At 40.9% G+C, this 24337-nt stretch overlaps 2 protein-coding genes across 3 annotated transcripts; one reads left to right on the top strand and one right to left on the bottom strand.

Annotated features, from left to right (window-relative positions):
• The first annotated feature begins 273 nt into the window (after window positions 1–273).
• On the top strand, window positions 274–8367 carry LOC140749148 (sorbitol dehydrogenase). Of its 2 annotated transcripts, none has more exons than XM_073082187.1 (8): window positions 274–567; window positions 4127–4160; window positions 4676–4809; window positions 5088–5278; window positions 6256–6440; window positions 6943–7121; window positions 7574–7695; window positions 8104–8367. In XM_073082187.1, exons 1-8 carry the CDS (start codon window positions 517–519, stop codon window positions 8246–8248), a joined length of 1041 nt encoding a protein of 346 aa, XP_072938288.1. In that variant the 5' UTR covers window positions 274–516; the 3' UTR covers window positions 8249–8367. The 2 variants fall into 2 exon arrangements, with proteins under 2 accessions (XP_072938288.1, XP_072938289.1); XM_073082188.1 differs by lacking the exon at window positions 274–567 and adding an exon at window positions 3610–3935.
• Window positions 8368–24102, bottom strand: Blm (Bloom syndrome helicase). The gene is made up of 22 exons (XM_073082189.1): window positions 23856–24102; window positions 23278–23351; window positions 23154–23200; window positions 22719–22853; window positions 22034–22288; window positions 20933–21950; window positions 18963–19118; window positions 18388–18500; window positions 17094–17272; window positions 16590–16755; window positions 15242–15366; window positions 14619–14778; window positions 13968–14160; window positions 13426–13549; window positions 13154–13226; window positions 12906–13057; window positions 12382–12516; window positions 11718–11882; window positions 10851–11041; window positions 10276–10477; window positions 9452–9513; window positions 8368–9230 (listed from the first exon to the last, which is right to left on the bottom strand). The coding sequence occupies exons 1-22, from the start codon at window positions 23939–23941 to the stop codon at window positions 9139–9141; spliced, it is 3903 nt and encodes a 1300-aa protein (XP_072938290.1). The 5' UTR covers window positions 23942–24102; the 3' UTR covers window positions 8368–9138.
• Window positions 24103–24337: the final 235 nt, after the last annotated feature.

The following is a 24337-nucleotide window of genomic DNA, read 5'->3' as shown; positions in this document are numbered from 1 at the left end:
ATATCGTCGTACGCACCGGTCGGTGCGGCGAGCGTTAAGCTCATCTGGGCGTAGCCCGACGGGGCAGTGCGATAAGAGGACTCCGGTTGCGTTCCTTTGGAGAACCCGGAGTCCTCTACGCAGCGCCGAGGACGCCACCGGGGGGGTTTTAGTGCGGTAAGAGTCCCACATAATCCTGTGTCGCAGGTTTCAAAAAAAGGACAAAAACAAAACAAAACAACAACAAAACAACAAAGGTGAACAAAAAAAGGACAGGGCGCCGTCAAAAAATATTAAACTTGTAACTGCGCCGCGGGTTACAAAATATTGGGAACCCCTGTACTAAGGTGTACCTACTCACTATGAAACGTTTATCTACCTATCTGTATGAATTATGTAACATGAAGCCTTTTCTGACTAGCGTAGTTTGTAATGTTTTTCGGGAAATATAATGAAGTATGTTTGGTTTCGGAATATAAATGATTGCGCAGTCATTACGTTCAGTCAGTCATCAACGAGTGGTGAGGCATAGTGATCATGGGGGACAATATCGCGGCTGTTTTATATGGAGCTTATGATTTGAGAGTTGTAAGTACTAGAAATTAGGTACAATGCTTTTCCGTTACATGAGATGTGCCACGCCGTGTCCCAGATTCAATCGCTGGTCTGGATTTAGATATATCTATTTAATTTAATGTATATTTTTCAAATACTTATTTTTTATACATATTTTGTAATAAAGGTAAGATGATGAGATCACTAAAAAATTACATTACTAAAAAAATATGCGTAAATAAAAAAATGTCTGGTGGGGAGACCCATAGCCAGACACTAGAGTGCTTGCTCGGAAATTTTATGCTTCCCGCATACCATCAAGTGTTTATGTATAGGGTATAGGTATTATGCAACCTTTCATACCGTCCTTCTCACCGGGGTCGTCGGTGGGGCGGTTCGAGTTTCCGCGCTTGCCGCCCACAACTCTGGGAACCCATTTTAGTCTTCCCTATTACAGCCAGAGGATACCGTGGCTACAGAGCTAAAAGTTCGGAGACCAGAACAGTCTCGAGACTATAGGGACACCGCGCTGGCAAGTGTTATCTGCATCCGTGGCGCCGATAATGAGATAGATAATTAAACCTATTTAATTATCTAAGCCTCCTTCACATCCTGTGCCTAGGGCCTATATCAAAAAATGGGCATGTACAATAATTAATCGCAAGGAATAGTATCAACCAGGGTTTAGAGATCAGATTTTTGAACAATTCTTTTAATGTTCTATTTGTTGAATTTAAGTTGTCATTGTATATTATGTAATATTTTTTAGTTTTCCTGCCTAATCATCTACAATATTTTTGCGTAGTCATAGTAGGTCGTTAACTTACAATACAACAAAATGTACCTACACGAAAATAATCAAAACAGATCAAAGGTTACAATTAATCAAATGAAAGGTTATATTTTGATATCAACTTTATGTAATTGTTACGACGTTTAAATGATTCCATAATTTTATCTCACTTGTTAAATTTAAACAAAAAGTTATTCTTCAGCTATACAAATTTTAACTTGAAGATTGGGTACCTAGACTACCTTTTTTTTTGTTTTCGAGGGGGAAACCTTCGAAAGGTACCCGGTGCCGCGGGAACGACACAGAGTTATGTGGGATTCTTACAGCACTAAAACCCCCCGGTGGCCGTCCTCGGCGCTGCGTAAAGGACTCCGGGATCTCCAGGGGAACGCAACCGGAGTCCTCTAGCGCGTTGCCCCGTCGGGCCTCGTCCAAGTGAGCATGCCGCTCGTCACACCGTCTGTATTGTACACGACGGTATGCGACCACACATACCGCCGTCCTTCCCGGGGTTGCTGGCCGGACGGTTTGAGCTCCCACTCTTGTCGCCCGCAACCCCGGAAGCCCCTTTTAGTCGCCTCTTACGACAGGTAGGGGATACCGTAGCCCTTTTCTGGTCCTGGAACTACATGGACAGGGTACATAGACTACCTAGGTATGTAACTTGATAGGTAGAATTAGGTAAAGTAGTTATAGATTTTTCATCATTGGATCGTGGTGACGGCGAAACCGTGACCTCGATCCACGCCACTGGTTCTAACTATCAGCAATAAAGAAATTAATAACCGCATATCGTGATACCCGTTATATTTTAAAATGTCTCAATTACCCAATAATTTAGAACTAAAACCATATAGTAGTAGATTATTTTTCTGTCTATAAAGACTAAATAAACTTTGTCCCAGTATGTTTAATTGTCTACATACTAGGGTTGTTGCGAATATCAGCATCAGCATCAGCATCCGCTGATTATCAGCTTTCTTTTAAATATCAGCATCAGCATCCGCATCCGCAACAAAAGATGCTGATATTTAATGCTGATATTGAAATTGTGACGTGTTCGTTGAAGGCGGGACCGAGCTTAAATCACGTGGAGTTTCAGCCAATCACAGAAGTTTATAAACACAAGTTGTCATCAAACAATCATTCGAATGTATTGACAACGTAATTTGGTCAGAAATCAATAACTTTCGATCATAGTCCAATCAATCAATAACAGAATTATGTATTCAATTCATAATGCCACATCCAGTGAAAAGTGCAATATGACCAAATATTTCGTTATTGAACAAAGATACGATACAGTGTAGTTTTTGTAAAAAAATAACAAATAAATGCCGACTTCTGTGTCACTGCAAAGTGGAGGGTAGCTGAAGTGGATGTTGGTTTGGTTCTGAAGTCGGTGCTAAATATATTTCGTTGGATAACGGCGTAAACAGCGTGTTTAATATGAGTGCCGGCTTCGGATATATGTGCTGAGCCAAAATTTGTTTCAGTTGATTTTTGCTTTGTAGTGACATGGAAGTCGATTGCATTTTTTAATTACTTTGTTTTTCGCCTTTTTTAGTGATGACATACTAAAAATCTTACAAATGCACTAGTCGCCCTTACGATTTTTGAAAGTTCCCCTCGATTTCTCTGGTCTGCCATCATCAGACCCTTATTTTCTTATAATGGAACTACTTTGGAAATATCTTTTTTTCCAACAAAATAAAAATCATCCAGTTTGGTTCATAAACGACGAAGTAAACATAAAAAAGACACATATACGGTAAAATTGAGAAACCGCCTCATTTTGTGAAGTTGGCTAAAAAAGACTATTCTCGTAATATGTCCCTTACGTACAAATACCTCAGTATAAAATATATTTATATTTAGTATTTTTAAATATCAGCATCAGCATCAGCTGATATTAATCTGAAAAAATCAGCATCAGCATCAGCATCCGCTGATCTAGTAAAAACCTGCATCAGCAACAACCCTGCTACATACATACATAAATTACACAAATTTCGATACGTGTAACACCTATAAAGGGATATTTTATAATTCCTGACATTTTCTATTTAAGAAGATAAATATTTTAAGATCTGTTTTATATAATTTGAACATAAGTTTAAAATCTTGTATTTATTTTGAAATTAAAAACTTACATTTCACACTTGCATTTCAATATTTGTGTCTGATAATAAAAACGAAGTCATTTTACGCATAAATGTAAGGCGAATTATAAAACTTCATTTCATGTACCTACACAGCTGCTTATCAAACAACATGACAGTCTATTCAAATAATATACAGACGAATTAAATTTTAAACAGAACGAATACTTAGGGTATTGTTAGGTTTATCAATTACATTTTAATAGTATGGTAACAGTTATGGTAGGCGTGAAAATTGCTGTGGAATGAATAGGTACACCTATCCTTATTATTCTCCCATCGCTGAAAACAAACCTCATATCAGAGAGCTGAGAAAAATAGTGATAAGTACCTAATCCACAGTACTGTCCTAACATTATGAAGAACTTTGTACAAGCTATCTGTTTTATTCACTATATTTTCCACCAAACTTGCATTAAATAATTTGGATGTACTTAAGCCCAGAGGTAAGTGATTAAATAAATACTAATAGCACTGGGTTGTTGATGACGATATAAAATGTAGCGCAGTTTAGCAGACGAACCACGACATTACTTAAAAAGATCAAATTAATCACATAAGAATGAACCTATTATCTACCATCCCCATTGTAAAGGTTTACCTACTATAGATTTTGAAGAACAATTCTTTATTGCAGGAAAAATGGCCAATGCCGGAGATCAACGAAAAAGGTAAATACTTATTCAAACAAACGTATAACATATAAGCCAACGTAACCGTGAGACATACCCGGCGCCTGCCAACTTAGTTCTCAGGGGTGGCAACGCACCTAAAGCAGGACTCTAGTCTTATCTGGGGTTGATTATAGATGGACACTTATCTACCATCGGTGAACTGCATGTTCATAGGATTCCTCTATATAATAAAATAAAAATGAATTAAAAATATAAACATATCTTCCGGTTACGCACAGCGGCACAGTGGTCGGACAAAAGAGCGTTTCCACCTTCACTCTCCGGCCAGAAAAACATCAATATTTTTTTGTGTAGTTACCAAATTATGGCACCTATAACAGGAAATCCAAGTGTGGATCTGTCAGCTTACAAAGTATAATTTCATTTTATATAGGTACCTAAAATGTTGGCCATAAGGTTAGTGACCATCTTAAGACCACAAAGTGAGTATCAAAAATCTTAATTATAAATAAATTGTTTATTCATAAATAATACTATCATTGTTTCTGAAGAGGTCCTGATAAAGATGGACAGTGTTGGGATATGCGGCTCGGACGTGAAGATGTACACGGCGGGCCAGTGCGGCAGCGAGAAGGTGTCGAAACCTATCGTAATGGGACACGAGGGCGCTGGGACTGTCATCAAGGTAAGTAACTTTTATAATAGCCACGACATCTTTCAAACGAGAACGCAGCATTACTTAACACTGCTGTTTTTAAGTCATAAATTGTATGTCATAGCAACATGACTAGATATAATGGAACTGTCATGTATACCTATATAAACCACCATGTATACCTATATCTATAAACAAATGAACTATTTGATTTGATTTGAAATAGAATAGACAGCATAAGCATCATCTGGCTATGACAAATAGCTGCAATAATCATTTGTCTAAAGAAAAAATATGATCAACTCCAGGTAGGAGCAGAAGTGAGTACCCTGAATGTGGGCGACAGAGTGGCGATAGAGCCGACGCAGCCGTGCCGCAGCTGCGCGCTGTGCCGCGCCGGCCGCTACAACCTGTGCGCGGCGCCGCGCTACTGCTCCACCGTCGGCGGCGACGGCAACCTCTGCCGCTACTACAAGCATGTCGCTGACTTTTGCCATAAGTAAGCAAATATTAGCAACTATTGTGCCCGGTGCCCTGCCGCTATTACAAGCGCTTCGCTGCCATAGTGCCAAGAAAAACATGTTTAAATTAAGGATTACTGTCTAATTTAGAGCAAATACTGCATTCTAAGTAACGATTTCACCTACTTTCAATTAGAAAAAATGTTTTTCTTATCTCTACAAATAAACTGAATTGCGCCAAAGTGTCGATTACTACGTTCCATAACACTGAAATTCAAAGCGACATGCAAAATGCGATGCACCTTTAGAAAAAAGTTTCAATTCATGTTATGACGTTTTTAAAACATTTTTGTAAAAAGTATTCCACACAATAAATATATCACAACCCACAAAAGATATGATGTGCAGAGCAATAATCTTAGCAAAAACAAATAAGGCTATCTTAAATTTGAATACTGATAAAATGTATATCACAATAAACAAGTACAATGCGAGAAAGATTTAGTGCCAAAAAATTCCAACGTTAGACATTCCAAGAAAAAACTTCTGCTTCTACTTCAAATGTAAATTTGGCGAGCTATCTTCGTCCACTCTCTTCCGGGTCAAAACTTCTGTCTTCTTCAAACATGCAAAAAATATAAAGTTCTTTGAAGTAGCTGCAGCCAAACCTATGCTTAATGGCTGTCACTGTAAAAAAAGTGGTTCACATCTTCGGAGCTGGTAAATAAGCCTCTCGATTGAGGGGTCCGAGGTTCAAATCCCAGGCATGTACCTCTGATTTATCAAACTTATGTGCGTATTAGAAATTAATTATTACTTGGGTAAACGGGAAAGGAAAATATTGTGAGGAAACCTGCATACCAAAGAAATTAAAAAAAAAATCTCTTAGGTATGTGAAGTCTATCAATACGCATTAGGCCAGCGCGGTGGACTATGGCCTAATCTTTTTCACTTCGAAAGGAGACCCGTGCCCAGCAGTGGGACAATAATGTGTTGATGGTAATACCTTACCCAGAATCCCAGACAACATGACGATGGAGGAGGCTGCGGCCGTGCAGCCGCTAGCCATCGCCATCCACGCGTGCAACCGCGCCGGCGTCAAGATCGGCTCCAACCTGCTCGTGCTGGGCGCCGGGCCCATCGGCATCCTCTGTGCCATGAGCGCCAGAGCCATGGGCGCCTCCAGTATTATTATGACCGGTAAGACATTATTATAGTCCGCGCCAAACTGCTAGTCCGCTCTGAAATTGTTGCGCGCAGGTGTAGTCAGAGAGCCAATGCGGTCGCACACAACCACAAGCATATACTCCGTAGCAACAGTAAGGGCACACTAACGCAGCTACATGCCCGTGGGCGAAAGCGAGCAGCGTTACCTATATAATCTTGATAATGCTGTTAATTACCTTACTATGTCAGTCATTAATAAAAACCATGATTTTATTAGCCCTTCATATATAATTTCATGAATCATTTAATTATTATAATTCTTTATGATTCTGTATTTTTGCTAAATAGTAGCAGAGTTTGGATTCAAACTTCAAATACCTATTTGAAAGTAAAAAAGCTTTGTGATCGATTTCTCTGTCGTTCATTGGTTGTCGTTGCCATTTGATATTGGTTATATTAATAAAACATTGAATAAGTATCAGATTTCAGCACGATATTTCCTATTACCAGTATTAAAACCATAGTATGTCTCCAGATGTAGTGGAATCACGTCTGGAAACAGCACGGAAGCTGTGCGCGGACCACACGCTGTTGGTAGGGTCACACATCTCGGAGGAAGAATCAGTGGAGAAGGTCATTCAGCTGTTGGGCAGAAGGCCTGACATCAGCATAGACGCCTCTGGTTACGCTTCAGCTCAAAGACTCGCTTTAATGGTAAGTAAACTTTTATCTATACTTATATCTATGATAAGATTTGATTATGAGAGAACCAAATAAAGAGTTCTACAATGGTGCACTTTTAGGGTTTTTAAACGGAACCCTATTACTAAGCCACCGCTATCTGTCCGTCTGTACAGTCTATCTCTGAAATCGTAATAGGTAAATACTTGAATCACAGAATATGATGGTCGTGCCATAACAACAAATACTAAATATAAAAAAGCATCTTTAAAATAAAGAGTCGCCATACAAGAAACCATATTGATAGACAGTTCAAATTTGCACAGTGCATTCACTTCTGTGGTTGTTATGATGACAATATAAAAAAGGGTGGTACGGAACCCTCCGTGTAAGGGTACAACTCGCACTTGGCCAATTATCCGTAGCACATTTAGTTCAGACATTTTGAGTCCGTTTTGAGCAAGCCCGTATACTTTATTTTCCAGGCAACAGAGACAGGCGGCTTGGTGCTCGTGGTGGGCATAGCGGACAGCATGTCTAACTTGCCGCTGTCCAGCGCGCTGCTACGCGAGGTGGACATCAGAGGCTCCTACAGGATAATGAACACGTAACTAAACTTACATTTAAGCCATTATATATCGACTCGCGAATATAGAAATGACTCGCGTCGCAACTGGAAATTGTAGATATTAGCGGGAAGACAGCAGCTCCACCGGCACCCTCGTCAAACAACTCAACGCTCGTGCGCAACAACGTCAAACCGGACTAGAAGTTTGGCGCAATATTTTAAGATTTCTCAGGTATGCAGGTTTCCTCACGATGTTTTCCTTCGCCGTTTAAGCAAGTGATAATTACTTTCTAATACGCACATAACTTTGAAAACTCAGCGGTGCGTGGCTGGAATTTGAACCTCAGATCCCCCGATCAAGAGGCCTTGTTTCTTAACTACTGAGCTAGTCTAGCACTGATTTTATAGGTACTTCTAACCATTAGTCAATTTATGAATGTTTTCCAGATACCCTCCAGCGATAGCTGCCGTGTCGAGCCGCGCAATCTCATTGAAGCCCTTCATAACGCACCATTTCCCCATAGAGAAATCCAAAGACGCCTTCGACCTCGCCAAAACGGGGGACGCCATGAAAATAATCATACACTTGTAAAGATACTTGAATAGAATAAGTCTGCACCATTTTTAAATGCCTTTCCGCTGTCGTTTTATTAAAAACATTTATTTTATATGTTATTCTGGTTTCCACAAGTGAAATTGTAATTAAAGAAGTATGTATTTACAAAATATTTGATTTGATTTATTTAATGAAATCTTAACATTATAAATTAAACAATAACATATAGGTAACAATCAAATTATAACTACAGAGGTGGGACAAGTAAAAAATGAATTAGGTACAATTATCGTTTCTACAATCACAGCACGTTCGAAAGTAATTACTATTTACAATACGACCGCAAAGAACGGAAATTATCCAATAAAATCGATAACAAATGGCTCCATACGCATCTAAAATCAGATTATCAAAGAATAAAATTTGAAAAGATCGTAATTTGACACTTTTCAGTACGCAGATAATTTCAAAATTCGAACTTTGGTAAAAAAAAGCAAAACCTTGGATAGATTGCTTTTTAATAACGAACGTAAGATAAGTGGAACGCAACAGCTGCACAGACAAGATCACGTAACCTGCTTGGCTCTTTCTTTACCAAAAGCTAAAACAATATAAAATCTTAATTAATCCTTAAACGCATTACTTATTAATTTTATAGACTTAATAGTAGACTATAATAATATACAAAGTTTTAAGATGAACATTGAGATTGCTAGAACGTGAGAAATGTATAAACCAAATATAAATGTAATCGATATCACACAGTTCAGTTTTATTTTTATAAATTAGAACCTAAAGCAGCTTGTGAGGCACTTGTGTTGTTAACTTCGAAGATGGTTGTCTATTCGACCGTAAGTTTATTATATTGTCCACACATAGCATTCTTTTGCAAATTACATACATATTATAAAATCATCCGCGACTTTTCAAAACTTCAAACTCTTAGCCTTGAGCATTTGTGCGTTCAGAGCCGCGAAGTTTGGCTTCGGTAGCGGCATTGCGCCGAGAAAGCTGCCTCCTGAAAATAAAAATTTAAGTAACGAAAATGGAAAAGTAATGCTAAAATTATACAATAATTCGCAGATTATGTAATTAATTTATGACATTCTTTGTTTACATTTTGGTCCCCTAAATATGAATCAGACTATAGGTTCCCCCCAGTTACGAGAAGAGTAACGTAAGAGTAACGTAAGAGTAACGTAAGAGTAACGTAACGTAGGAAGAGTAGTAGCTACTCACGCGCCGCGCCGCTGGCTCCGCGGGACTTCTTAGCCGAGCCAGCGCCCCCACCGCGCCGTGTTCTGGAATTAATAATAATTGTTCTTAATATTTTATCTATATCTTATATGTAAAATTCTCGTGCCACAATGTTAGTTATCGTACTCCTTCGAAAGGGCTTTACCGATTTTCACCAAATATTATATGCATATTCATAATTTTACATGCATTTCATACCCCAAAGTGACCAAAGTTTCACCCTTAACATTTTTTTTATTTATATGGGAACACAACGTTTGCCGTTCAGCTAGTATTTTAATATATTTTAAAGAGTAAAAGTCACTTAGTTGAAGACATGACGATATATCAAATACACCTTTAAACTTTTATTTTTACGATAATTAAAAACATATTTTCTCTCTCTCTCCCTCTCTCTCGTTTAATTTTACTAAAATTATGTTTTAAAAACACTACAAATTTTACTATAACCTTTTTGTCACGCATATATCACATCAGGCATTATATCTTTCTTTCGACCTTTGAATTTTTAAGGCGTCGCTATTAATATATTTTATATATACTATAGGATATGCCCAGATAGGATTAGATAATCTTACCCGAACTCGGCTACAGATGCGCCGCTACCCCTGAATACTAAGCTGGAACGCCTTGGAAAAGTATATCTCGCTTACCACACCCTTCAAACCGGAACACAGCAGCGCTTAACACTGCTGTTATGAGGCAGAAATAAGTGTGGCGGTGGTGCTGCCGGAGTCGAACTACAAAGGGTTCTACCACCTTCAAATATAATATTAGGAGGGTAGTATATAAGTTAAAATACTGACTTCTTCCGGACTCCCCCCTTATAAGTCTTCCTGCCGCCGCGGCTGTAGCGGCCCCGCCCCCGGCCGCGGCCGCGCCGCGCGGGGCTGCCCGCGGCCGCGAGCTGCGCCTCCCGCGCCCAGTCCGTCTCGGAGTCCGAACACGCTTCCTCACGCTTTTTCTCCATTTCCTGTTGTAAGTCGTCCTCGTATTGCATGAGAACACCTGGAAATTGATAATTGATTCGAATATTTTGTACGTTAATTGTACATGTTAATAAGCCCAATATCCTGCTTAAAATATTTGTTTATATATATTTCTTGTAGCCTTATTTTTATAGCCTTTCTTTTATATAGGAATTATCTTTATCTCGGTTATCGTGTAAAAACGTATATTTACTTATTTCATTTTAACTATGTTCGCTTGCATATTAACGCTTATTAATAATAATTAATATATCCAATTTTAATAATGTCTAATTCGAAGAAATCGTCTAATATCAATCTTTGATAGACAAAACATTAAATAATTTGGTTACAAGGTCATGTTGAAATATTATTCGTTGAGCTCCGGCATGCTAGGGACACACGCGGCTCACCCAGCTTCTCGACGGAGTAGGCGGCGGTGATGCGCAGCAGCTGCGCGCCGTACTTGTCGTAGTTGGCGCGCGTGACGTGCGGCAGCGCCAGCATGTCGGCCGCGCGCTCGGGCAGCCGCGCCGCCATGGCCCGCAGCGCCGCGTGCGGCAGCACCGCCGCCAGCGACGCGCCGCGCGCCGCGCCCATCTCGCTGCGGACACACACACACACACACGATCAATGTGCGGTTACCTTTTACGGACGCGTGTCAAATACGTAACTTACGCGCGCACACACACACACGCACGCACGACGAATGCACGGTTACTGTTTACGGACACGTGTGAAATACGTCACTTACGCACGCAAACACACGCACGGTCTATGCACGGTTACCGTGTCAAATACGTAACTTATGCACGCACACAGACGCACATACATACTCACATAAGTCACACATGCACGCAGTTAACGTAAGGGGGCACCAGCACGCGGACCACTTGCTTCCTATCTTTCATACGCACACGCCCACGGGTCACTAAAACACTGCAGCGAATTAATACACGTATGCACGCAAAACGTGTAGACATAAATGCGCTAAAATTAAAAAACGTCCCTTTATACACACGTAGGCACACAACACAATTTAATTTATAGATTACTTTTTTATTTGATAAAAACAATATACATGCATGCTACCGACCATTACTGCCGGTCACCTTGGGGTCACTGATACCAACCCCATCTAAAAAAGATATCCTATCTGAACTCTAAAGTCAATCAGAATCTAGTTCAGAAAGATAAATTAAAACACCCCATAATAATATTCCTATCATATTTTATAAAAAATCTTTATCATCATCGTTATCGATGAAACTATGACCCACCTGCAAGCCTGGACAAGATCGGCAAAGCAGCGATCCTCGATGTTCTTAATGAGCGCACCAATAGAATTGTCAGCCTGTTTGGTGGAGGGCGCGGCCACGCTGGCCACACTCGTTTTGTTCTCGCATCGCATTGGGAACACTATACGCAAATTCCCTGACATCAGCCTGCCAAAAAAAAATTTAAGTTTCTTAAGAGTTTCGCGTCAGTAGCTCAATCAATACTTGTAATGAATGTGAATTTCAATTTATTATATCAGTAGTTGATATCAATATGCGCCGCTACCCCTGAGGACTAAGCTGGAACGCCTTGGAAAAGTATGTCTCCTTTAAACTGTCGCTTCGTTAGTTACTTAAGAACAAATACGAAGGTGGTAGAACCCTTTTTGGTTCGTCTCAGGCGGCACCACCGTCATACCTATTTCTGCCTAATAAGAGCAGAGTTACGCGCTGCTGTGTTCCGGTTTGAAGGGTGTGGTAAGGGAGACACACTTTTCCGAGGCGTTCCAGCGTAGTCCTCGCATCTGCGGCGCATCCGTAGCCGACCTCAGGAATATCTAATCTTATCTGGGGTTGATTACAGATGTCCATGGCCGGCAGTAGCAACTTACCATCTGCTACTCCTATATTATAAAAAACGAAAAGCAGATACGAAGCGTGTACTAACTTGTCAACGTTCTGCCCGAGCATGAGGTAGGCGGAGGGGATGTCGTTGTTGACGACGATGCGCTCGGCGAGCACCTGCCGCGCCACCAGCTGCCGCAGCAGCCGCGCCGGGTCGCCGCGCGGCCACGACTTGCATCTGCCGACCGAGCGCACTTTGACAAACTGAGTGGGCGTTGTGTACGAAGTCTTCAATGAAAAAGTGTCATATTAGAAATACGATTTTAAATTTAGTCTTATTTTTTTTAAGTGTCTACCAATTTTCTTGTCCGCTCGGAATATAGAAATGAGTCGTGTCGCAACAGTAAATTGTAGATATTAGCGAGAAGAAGACAGCGTGGAAACTACAAAAGCCTCACTCCCCGGACCCCCCTGCCCGCTCTCGCCCGCAGGTACATCGCTGCGTTAGTATGCCCTTACTGTTGCTATGAAGTATATGCTTATAGTTGTGTTCGACCGCATCGGCTCTTCGACTACCCCTGCGCGCAACAACTTCAGAGCGGACTAGAAATTAATCGCGAATAGTACTTGGCGTGCATGTCGCAGTCGCGCAGCGCGGCCAGGCGCTGGGTGGCGGCGCCGCGCAGCACGTCGGCCACCTGCAGCAGCGTGTAGGAGTCCCGCCCGAAGCCGCGGATGCAGCGCGCGATCATCTTGCACTCCTCCGTCACGTCCACTGGCTGCAGCCGAAATTAACACATAACAGATGAATTATGTACACGCGTAGGAGTTATGTAAATGTCAAACAGAAATTTTTATATTAAAAAAAATCATACCTTATAGTCCTGCTGATTAAGGCAATTATCACATGCAGTAGTTTTATCACTTGCGCATTTTTCTCTTGAAAATCTGTAAAAGAAAATTTGTATAAAAAATTATTTAGATATGGTACTCACTCTACTTGACCAAAATAATTATAGTGAAGTAGACACTTTTGTGTCTACTTTACTATAATCTTCAAATAGCTATTATTACCACGCAAAAATATCCATCGGCAACACTAGATCCGGACAAGAAAGTACTACTTTACACATGAAAGGCTACTTACCTCTCGCCTAGGTAGGCTAGCACCTGCACGCGGCGGCACTCGCTGACGCTCTCGCACACCTCCACCATGCGCAGCAGGTTCTCCAGGTGCACCTGCTGCGCCTCGCGCGTCGTGTTGCGCTCCACTACAACACACAACCAAAAAATTTGCATTAAATTTGTTTTAATATTAACAAAACACAATGAATAGTCCATTAGACGGTTTATTTATCATCAATTTATCCGGACCGATATATGTCCAGTGCGGCCCGCCTCCCGGTAGTGCCTCCCGCTGCGAGGTGCCACTCACTCTGTATGAGGTGCCGGTAGCGCAGCACGTCGCGGTAGGCGTAGTACATGAGGCAGGTGGCGCGCTCGCCGTCGCGGCCGGCGCGGCCCGCTCCCGGTAGTGCCTCCCGCTGCGAGGTGCCACTCACTCTGTATGAGGTGCCGGTAGCGCAGCACGTCGCGGTAGGCGTAGTACATGAGGCAGGTGGCGCGCTCGCCGTCGCGGCCGGCGCGGCCCGCTCCCGGTAGTGCCTCCCGCTGCGAGGTGCCACTCACTCTGTATGAGGTGCCGGTAGCGCAGCACGTCGCGGTAGGCGTAGTACATGAGGCAGGTGGCGCGCTCGCCGTCGCGGCCGGCGCGGCCCGCCTCCTGGTAGTAGCCCTCGACGCTGCGCGGCATGCTGTGGTGGATCACGTAGCGCACGTCCGCCTTGTCCACGCCCATGCCGAACGCGATCGTCGCGCAGATCTAACAACCAATTATTGCACTCTTACATTATAAATTTCTCGACCGGGCCCAAGTACAAATCACGGGAAATGCTGAAATGTCTTAATATTGAGTACCACACACAAATTTTAAAAAAGGGCATCACAAATAAATTACTCCCCACAAACGGAGTCGCAGTAGTTTTGAAGGTCGTAGAACTCTTTGTGGTTCGAATCCGGCGGCACCTATTTCTGTCTAAAAACTGCAGTTTTAGGCGCTGCTTCTTGAAGGGTTTGGTAAGGAAGACATACTTTTCTAAGACGTTCCTGTTTAGTCCTCAGGGGTAGCGGCGCATCTATGGCCGACCTCAGGTAGGAATATCTAATTCTATCTGGGATTGATTACAGATGTATGGGCGGCAGTAGCCACTTACTATAAGGTGGACTGCATGCTCGTCTACTACTCCTATATTGTAAAAAAAGTAAAAACCGGTAGCTAACCACTTTATACTTGTCGGCGACCCAGCCGGCCTGCAGCTCCTCGCGGCGGCGGTCGGGCAGCCCGGCGTGGTAGGGCGCGGCCTGCACGCCGCTGCGGCGCAGGTCCGCCGCCAGCGCCTCGCACTCCTTGCGCGACAGGCAGTACACGATGCCGGAGTCCCTGCCGAAATGTAAAATAACATCATGTGATCACGTGATAAGGCGGCATAGAAGTCACGTTGCGTAAACCTCTATTTAGAAATAAAGTAAAAAGAAAACCTTCCCTACTATTTATCATCATCATCATCAACAGCCCATTACTGTCCCACTGATGGGCATGGGTCTCCTCTCCTCCAGGTATGCAGGTTTCGTCACGATGTTTTCCTTCACCGTTTTGCAAGTGATAATTAATTTCTAATACGCACATAACTTTGAAAATCAGAGGTGCGTGCCTGAAATTTGAACCTCGGACTCCTCGATCGAGAAGCCCAAATTCTTAACCACTAGGCTATCACTGCTTTTTTATTTAATTATTATTTAATTTTAAATGACGAATATCATGTGTCCAATATAATGTAATGATAATAAAAGTGGTTGTCTAATGTACATGTTATATCATAAAACTCTATGAAATTGGAGTTTACCTAGGGAACTTTTCGCGGATGATGTTGACTACGTCCTGGTTAACTGCCTTGGGTTTTTTCGGCAAGATGCGGTACGCAAGATTTGGCCGGTTAAAACTGCTTAAAAACCATTTGCAGTTTTTCACCTGTTTTGAAAGAAATGCACATTACTGAAAAATGTTTAACATATATATTAGAAAGCTTTTTAGTTTTTCAGCTTGGGCGTAGGAAGATCTCACTGTAAGTTATGATAGTGATTCAAAAATACCACTGAAGCCATCTCTTAATGAGTTGCGGAAAATCTCAACAGGACTCTTGTTCTTACGGATGTACTTATGAAGGATACCCTACTGTTGTCAGTAGTGGTACCTTGAGCTGGTGCAGGATGTCGGTGCGCACGCGGGGCGCGGCGGTGGCGGTGAGCGCCATGATGGGCGCGGCGGGGAGCGGCGCCGGAGCTGCGGGGTACCTTGAGCTGGTGCAGAATGTCGGTGCGCACGCGGGGCGCGGCGGTGGCGGTGAGCGCCATGATGGGCGCGGCGGGGAGCGGCGCCGGAGCTGCGGGGTACCTTGAGCTGGTGCAGGATGTCGGTGCGCACGCGGGGCGCGGCGGTGGCGGTGAGCGCCATGATGGGCGCGGCGGGGAGCGGCGCCGGAGCTGCGGGGTACCTTGAGCTGGTGCAGAATGTCGGTGCGCACGCGGGGCGCGGCGGTGGCGGTGAGCGCCATGATGGGCGCGGCGGGGAGCGGCGCCGGAGCTGCGGGGTACCTTGAGCTGGTGCAGAATGTCGGTGCGCACGCGGGGCGCGGCGGTGGCGGTGAGCGCCATGATGGGCGCGGCGGGGAGCGGCGCCGGAGCTGCGGGGTACCTTGAGCTGGTGCAGGATGTCGGTGCGCACGCGGGGCGCGGCGGTGGCGGTGAGCGCCATGATGGGCGCGGCGGGGAGCGGCGCCGGAGCTGCGGGGTACCTTGAGCTGGTGCAGGATGTCGGTGCGCACGCGGGGCGCGGCGGTGGCGGTGAGCGCCATGATGGGCGCGGCGGGGAGCGGCGCCGGAGCTGCGGGGTACCTTGAGCTGGTGCAGGATGTCGGTGCGCACGCGGGGCGCGGCGGTGGCGGTGAGCGCCATGATGGGCGCGGCGGGGAGCGGCGCCGGAGCTGCGGGGTACCTTGAGCTGGTGCAGGATGTCGGTGCGCACGCGGGGCGCGGCGGTGGCGGTGAGCGCCATGATGGGCGCGGCGGGGAGCGGCGCCGGAGCTGCGGGGTACCTTGAGCTGGTGCAGGATGTCGGTACGCACGCGGGGCGCGGCGGTGGCGGTGAGCGCCATGATGGGCGCGGCGGGGAGCGGCGCCGGAGCTGCGGGGTACCTTGAGCTGGTGCAGGATGTCGGTGCGCACGCGGGGCGCGGCGGTGGCGGTGAGCGCCATGATGGGCGCGGCGGGGAAGCGCACGCGCAGCACGCTCAGCCGCTTGTAGTCGGGCCGGAAGTCGTGCCCCCACGCCGACACGCAGTGCGCCTCGTCGATCACGATCCTGAACAATGTCCCTTCACATTTATACATTCCTACTTAAACTAGGTCTTGGAAATTAAAATTTAGGGGAAATGAGGATTTTAAGGTTTTATCTGTACGGACTTGGAATCTTAGGCACACCAATTAGAAAAATTCAAAGCTTTCGGACTAATTATGAATTACCACTTGTTTTAAAAATGACAGAGAATATCAAATACACTTTTTGACTATCGAGCATGTACAACTTATCAGGGTCCAGTCTACAACTTGTCAAACTGCTATGTAGTTACTACACACCAACAGAAATATCAAACGAAATGTACCTAATTTTAAACTAGCAAAAAACATTGTTTTCTGTACCTGGCGAGCTTCCCACGCGCGTATAGCGAGGCGAGCGCGGATTGCAGCTTCTCGGAGCCGCTGACCTTCTCGGGCGTGACGTACAGCAGCTTGAGCGGCGGCTCGCGCGCCGCCAGCGACAGGTACACCTCGTCCCCCTCAGCCATGGACACACCGCCCGATAAGTGCGCCGCCATTATCTGGTAACGTATGTAAAGTTTGCGAATTAGAACCCTCTGTGGTGCGACTCCGGCGACACCACCTTCACAACTATATGATTATAACAGCAGAATTAAGGGTTGCTGTGTTCCGTTTTGAAGGGTGTGGTAAGGGAGACATACTTTTCCGAGGTGTTCCATAGTAGTTCTCAGGAGTAGCGGCGCGTCTGTGGCCGACCTCAGGTAGGAATATCTAATCCTATCTGGGGTTCATTACAGATGTCCATGGGCGGCAGTATCCACTTACCATCAGGTGGACTGCATGCTCGTCTGCTACTGCTATATTATAAAAAAAAGTGATAAGTGCTGCCGTATTCTGGTTTGGTTTGGTAAGAAAGTTATCTATTAACGTAACGTTTGTGAAGGTGGTAGAACGTCCTGAGCCACACCTTTATCTGCCTACTAACAGCAGTGATAAGTGCTGCTATATTCTGGTTTGGTTTGGTAAGAAGTTATCTATTAACGTAACGTTTGTGAAGGTGGTAGAACGTCCTGAGGCACACCTTTATCTGCCTACTAACAGCAGTGATAAGTGCTGCTGTATTCTGGTTTGGTAAGAAAGTTATCTGGTAACGTAAAGTTTGTGAAGGTGATAGTACGTCCTAAGCCACACCTTTATCTGCCTACTAACAGCAGTGATGAGTGCTGCTGTAATCGGGTTTGGTAAGAAGTCATCTGGTAATGTAACATTTGTGAAGGTGGTAGAACGTCTTGAGGTTCGAGTCCGGCAGCATGCCACCATGCCTATTTTTGCTTATAACTGCTATATTTCTAGGGTCAAAACAAAAAGAGTTCTACCACTTTCTGATATTATTTTACTATGTACTTTATTAAGTGTAGATATAAATCAAATCTTTGAAAATAAATAAATAAAGACAAAGATATGGGAATTATTTGTAGTAAATGCTTTTATAACAATGTAAGAAGATTTAAAATAATAAAATTAATTTCTAAAATATTTTTTTTCTTTGTTCTTCATACATAATTTTTGAGTTTCTACATTTCTGCATAGATAATGAGTACTCAAATATCGATTAAACCAATTACATCAGTCGGTGACAATAACAAAAAATAATTATAAATTAATATGAACTTACATCTAGTGATAGTAGCTTGTTAACTTGATCTAGGATTAGCGACTTCAACGGCGATATAACTATAGTGACGCCTGGATTTAATATAGCCGGCAGTTGGTAACATAATGATTTTCCTGCAAACAAATAACATTAAATAGATATTACCCAAAAATATCACATCACAAAACAAAATAGAGGGCATAAGATTTTAAGCCAATATGGTTGCTTATATGATTCCTTTCTGATTTGTATGGTTACTTACAAGAAGATTATATTAAGCTTCCATTTCTACCTGGATGTACTTGCACGAATCATATTTTGTATGGTAACGTCATCTGTGGCCGACCTCGGGTAGGAATGCAATCCTATCTGGGGTTGCTTACAGATGTCCATGGCCAGCAGTACCACCACCACTTATCATCAGGTGGATTGCATGTTCGTCTGCTACTCCTATATTATAAAAAAGCTATATTAATATTTCTATCAAATTGCATATTGGTTTCGATATTTCAAAGCCTGGGTCGTCATTTCGAACTTAATGTTAACGTGGTTTCGGTGTTACGTATAAAATCTATAATAACAACATGGTAACTGACCGCCGCCAGTGGGCATGAGCACGAAGCAGTCGTGTCCGAGCAGCGTGGCGTTGATCACCTGCAGCTGGTTCGGCCGGAACGACTTCAGACCGAACTTCTCCCTGAACTTCTCCATCATCAACGCTGAGTGCTCGAAGTTCAAACCATCGAACTCTCCTGTAAAACATACGGTATGCATTGCATGAAGTTCTAATTAGAGCTTCAAGTGTAACACAACTAATGCAGATGGAGGAGTTCTATAACTTTGAAGAGATAGATATACATGAGACATTTCATAGTAACTTTGACGAGGAGAAACGACCTCGAATAGGAGCTTTGTACTATTTTGGATGAATTACCAATATTCAAACAACAAATAAATATATCTCAATCTCAACACATTTTTTAGAAGATCGACTCCGATATAACCTTTGTTAATAGTTAGTTGTTTAAGTTAAATTAGTTATATTATGAACTTTCCGTATTAGTTATAAGCGTAATTGGTGTGAACGATATTTAAACATATGAACAGTGGGAAGACGACGAACTACGACTCTTAGAATTTTACAATACAATCAAATCGATACAATCAAACGAAGAGAGTTCAGTACCATACGGTCAAAATGTTAATGCAGCAGTATAAAGCAAGAAACACCATTAATGTACATAGAAATTACTAGAAATCAATTGTTTATGAAACATATTAAGACGAATAAAACAAAGCATCCCATGAAGTTAGATGAGTAGATGACATATTATCACAGTTAGACTCGAATCAGTTCTGATCACAACAGCCCAAGATTGCAACAGGTTACCATAAAGCATTGTAGTGCGATTGACTATAGTGCCCTTTAGAAAAATCAATTCACCTGTCACACCATCATTGTGGGTATCGTCGAAAAAGTCACCCATTCCATCATACTTAACGCGACCGCCCTGTACGGATTGTCCGCTTACAAAATTATCTGTCATTGATACGCAAAAGTCATCTTTACAGATATCTGTATTAGTATCATTTGTAGTATCTTTACTTAGTATAGCTACGCTACTGTCGAAGTAATCTGTACTATATATTTGCCAGCCGTTTTCATCAACTGGTACTGAATTACTCTTCAAATTACCCGTTAAGCTAACATTCAGGGTGGCTGATTCTGAAACATATCTTTTGTATCATAATTGTGATCTATGGAGTTTGAAACCTCATAACTTCCTCGGTATTTTATATTTACTTAAGCAACAGTTATTTCAACAGTCCTTGTGCAGATTCCTTCTACGATCTCTCTACGAAAGACTCACATCTCATATCATTTATAACTGTCATTTTGTGATAGCTATGCTACTCCCTAGCTTATTTCATGATAAATATAAATGTATATATAGGCAGGATGTCTGCATGACCGAGCCATGAAATGGTATAACTCTTTGTTTCAAAATGTTAATATTGACCTATTTTCTGACACAATAGGGAAATTCAAGAAAAATGTCTCAATAGCATTATGTAATATTAAGTAATTTTTGTCTTTTTTTTTTGTATAATATTATCCATTATCTCTTAATCACATGTTAATGTAGTTTATAGTTTGTATGATACCGAATTTGTAAAAAAGTCAGTTACTTTTATTGTAAGATATGTTTTTTGTAAGGACATTAGCGCATCTGATTTTGATTTTACTTATTTGTAATGTTGTGTAAACCTGTAATTTAAGTGCATATTTAAAAACTTTTTCTTATTGTCATATATATTAGATTCATTTCATGGACTTAGTTGGTATGCCTTCTTAAATAAATAAATGACGAAATAGCCTAAAGACCTATAGCCTATAGACCTTCATGATAAACACTACTGATAAGAATAAAATTTAGTTGATACTTCAATATTATCTATGGCATAGATAGGGAGACGTAAAAAAATATCAAAAATAGAGTTTAACAAAGAAAAAATAAATGGAATGGTAATTAAACAGTTACAATTAAACCTGCAATCAATTTACCTGTAATGCCGTCGTTTTGTGTACCGGCGTGAAAATCACCCATTCCTTCGTATTTCGACTGCTCCTGCTCTTGGACAGATAAGTCCCCTATGTTGACATCCATGTCATCATTGAAGTCTTCCTCGCGGTACACGGGCCAGCCGTCATCGTCAATCACAATTCCTTTTTTATTTATATCAATGTTATCATTAACGCTAGTAGAAGCATTGGTGCTAGAAAATTCTGTGCTTTGACTGGACGACTGTGGAATAACATCAGCAATATCGTCATCCAAAACATCTGTAAGGTCATAATCATCCAGCTCGTCTACATCAATAATTGTTTTCTCATTTATTGAAGGACTGCCTTTATTCAGACTTTCCAAGTAATCTTTACTTGAACCTGGAGGTTGAAATGCAATAGAACTGCTTGGTATTGAAGTAGTTGTCGGCGATTCTTTAGGTACTGGTTTCAGCTTCTCTGATAAGTTCTGCAGTTTATCTAAAGTGCTCATAGAAGGCCTCTTGTAAGAAAACAATCCCTTAGGTTCCTTAACTTCAATTGATTCATTTGAACAGGAAGCTGGAGAATCAAATGTCAGTGACTTTTTGGCTGTTGATTGTATACTATCATTTTTATCAGGCTGGGTTTCATTCAATGAAAGTCTTATAGATGCATTTGTGCTATTAGGACTGCTTACTTCATTGTTTTTCTGAATATAACTTTGATCAGACAATAATAATGGACTTTGAGATTCATCAATTTCAACAAAATCAACCGAATAATTTCCATTGGGTATTGGTGATGATTTATCTGTAGTCTGTGAACTAATATTATCATTTACTTTCTTCCTTATAAGCAGTTTGAGCTTTGTTTTTAAATGGTTAATCTTGGAGTATGTTGCACTGTCATACCCTGGAAATTTCTCTTTTATACAGTGTGGAATTCTATTAAAAGCATCACTTATTCTTTCTAAAATATCTATATACATTGTTTTACATTCTTCTAATTCTTCTTGACTTAAGTTTTTACCTTTATCCTGTAATGAAAAATTAAATAAATTATGAAATTTAATTGGCTTCTTCATTAGAATTTATGAAATAAGTAAAAACCGATATTTACCTTTGCACATTTCTGTAATACGGGATGTTCGGAGATATCAGACAAGAAATCAGAAATACTACTATCTAATTTTAAATTTTTCAATGGATCTCTGTCTTTCTTTTCAGGAGTTTTGACCAATTTATGTTTATGAGGTGACTTAGTTTTAGTATGATTTTTAATTGGAGTGGCTGTTACATTACTTTTAGGACACCTATCTCTATTCACTGGTGATTTGCACTTTCCTTCACTTCCTGAATAATATCCAGGGCTATCCTAGAACAGTTACATGAATAAGTATATAAAGAGTAGAAATAAACTGTTAGACATATTGGTAATAAATTTAATCAAGGTAAGCAACAGACTTAACTAGTTCAAAGTAATTATAATGAATATAATACCAACAAATATGTATTTTTTTACAGGGCAAACAGGGCATCTGTTAAAAAAAACACTTGCATTTTGCATTAAAAATTTATCAGTTTTCTAGTGTTTTAAGGGACAAGCGATAGAAATTGCAGTCCAACTTATGGTAAGTACTCTCAATTTAGTATGCTATATGTATGATTTAGTATGTATGCTATCCTCATATTACTGAGTACCAATCATCCAGTATTTATTACATATACAGTTTAATTAGAAAAAATGCAACAATGAACTTCATATGCAATAATGGTATGATTTTTAAAAGTAATGTGATATTTACCACATCCATGCTATCCCACAAGCGATCACTGTCCGACTCAATATCAGTGACGCTTTTTCTCGTATTGTTTGCATGTTGTTTGTATGTGACAATAGTGTTGTTTGATCCCTGTTGAGGTGTTGTTGTTGACACATGCTAAAACATGGATTTTTATAATATAATAGCGGACCCGGCAAACATTGTGTTGTCATAAAAATAAAGATATGTTAAGGGAGAACAACTCTTATCATTTAGGGGTATGAAAAATAGATAGTAGCGGATTCTCAGACCTACTGAAAATGCATATAAAATTTGGTGAAAATCGGTAAAGCCATTTCAGAGGAGTATGGTAACTAACATAGTGACACGAGAATTTATATATAAGATATACTACTAAGTAAAAAGTCTATTTTGTTCATTAATAAATTTCTATAATAAATATAAAACAAAGCTTACGCTGCTGTTTACATTATCTCCCTCTGATTTTTTTATTGGTGGTTTCCCTGAAAAAATATTAAATTAAATTCAATAAAACGTAAACAATTTACTTTAATGTCCACATTTACTCATGAGTACATACATTTTGTAGAGCTACTTGGTTTTTTTGGTCTGAACACTGGTCTCTTTTCAGATGCTTGTTCTGTCCCATTTTGCCTGTAATAAATTAGTGATATCATTAAATAGATTTAAAAGTTCAAAAATATTGAAATTTAGTGAAGATTAAATTGAAATATTGAAACAATTTGGTGTTACGTATAATAACAATCATTCAGAAATAATTTCCATATTTTGAGATTGTTAATCCATTACCTTCAAGTACTGTTAATATATAGTGTGGAGACTTTTATAAAGAATAGAAATCAAAGCAAAATGCTACTACTATGCCTAAAGTTTAATATACTGCCACAAATGACTATTTACTAAGGAAGAAAATACAATATTGCAAAAAAATAATGTATGTGTTCTAGATATGCCTGGAAACCTATCCTCTATTATTTGAAGATATAAAAGAGAAAGATCGTACAAGTGCTCTAAACAGATTACCTTATTTTTTTTTTAAATAACAATTAACAAGCTACTCAATACTGAGAGGTCACCGACATTTCTCATAATATCTGATTTAATAAATTAAGTATTAATCAATTATTAGTCGCCTACCTTTCATCATTGGTAGAATCTCCTTTCTTTAAAAAACTATAAATTGAATATTTCTTATTAAAATTTGAAGTTTCCTTTGAAGCCATTTATGTTTACAATAATATAATTGCATCAGTAAGCACCACGGTAAAATAAAAATGAATAGGGCGAAAAAATAATAAATCTTTAACCATTCTAATTCGTATAAAAATAAAATCAACAGCCAAACTGGTTCTTGCCGCCTCTGAACTTTGACAAATGACATTAGTCATTTTATTTAATAATTAGATATAGCTTACAAATCGCGTAGATAATAAATGTAGTATAGCTAGAGACTGTAATCTGTCTAAATCGGAAAGTAAATAAAAAATAAATAAACAATTTGATACTATCATAATAAAAAACACTTACAAGTGGTTGAAACATGGAAAAAATTATTGCAATAAGAATCCAAGGCGATAAACCATGACATCATGTATTATAAAAAAATCCTTCAAGAATGA

The sequence above is a fragment of the Epargyreus clarus genome, unplaced genomic scaffold (assembly GCF_041222505.1).
Source record: "Epargyreus clarus isolate Ecla_fem2 unplaced genomic scaffold, WU_Ecla_fem_2.2 ptg000017l, whole genome shotgun sequence".
Taxonomy (NCBI): Eukaryota; Metazoa; Arthropoda; class Insecta; order Lepidoptera; family Hesperiidae; genus Epargyreus; species Epargyreus clarus.
This window is presented reverse-complemented; position numbering and strand designations above follow the sequence as displayed.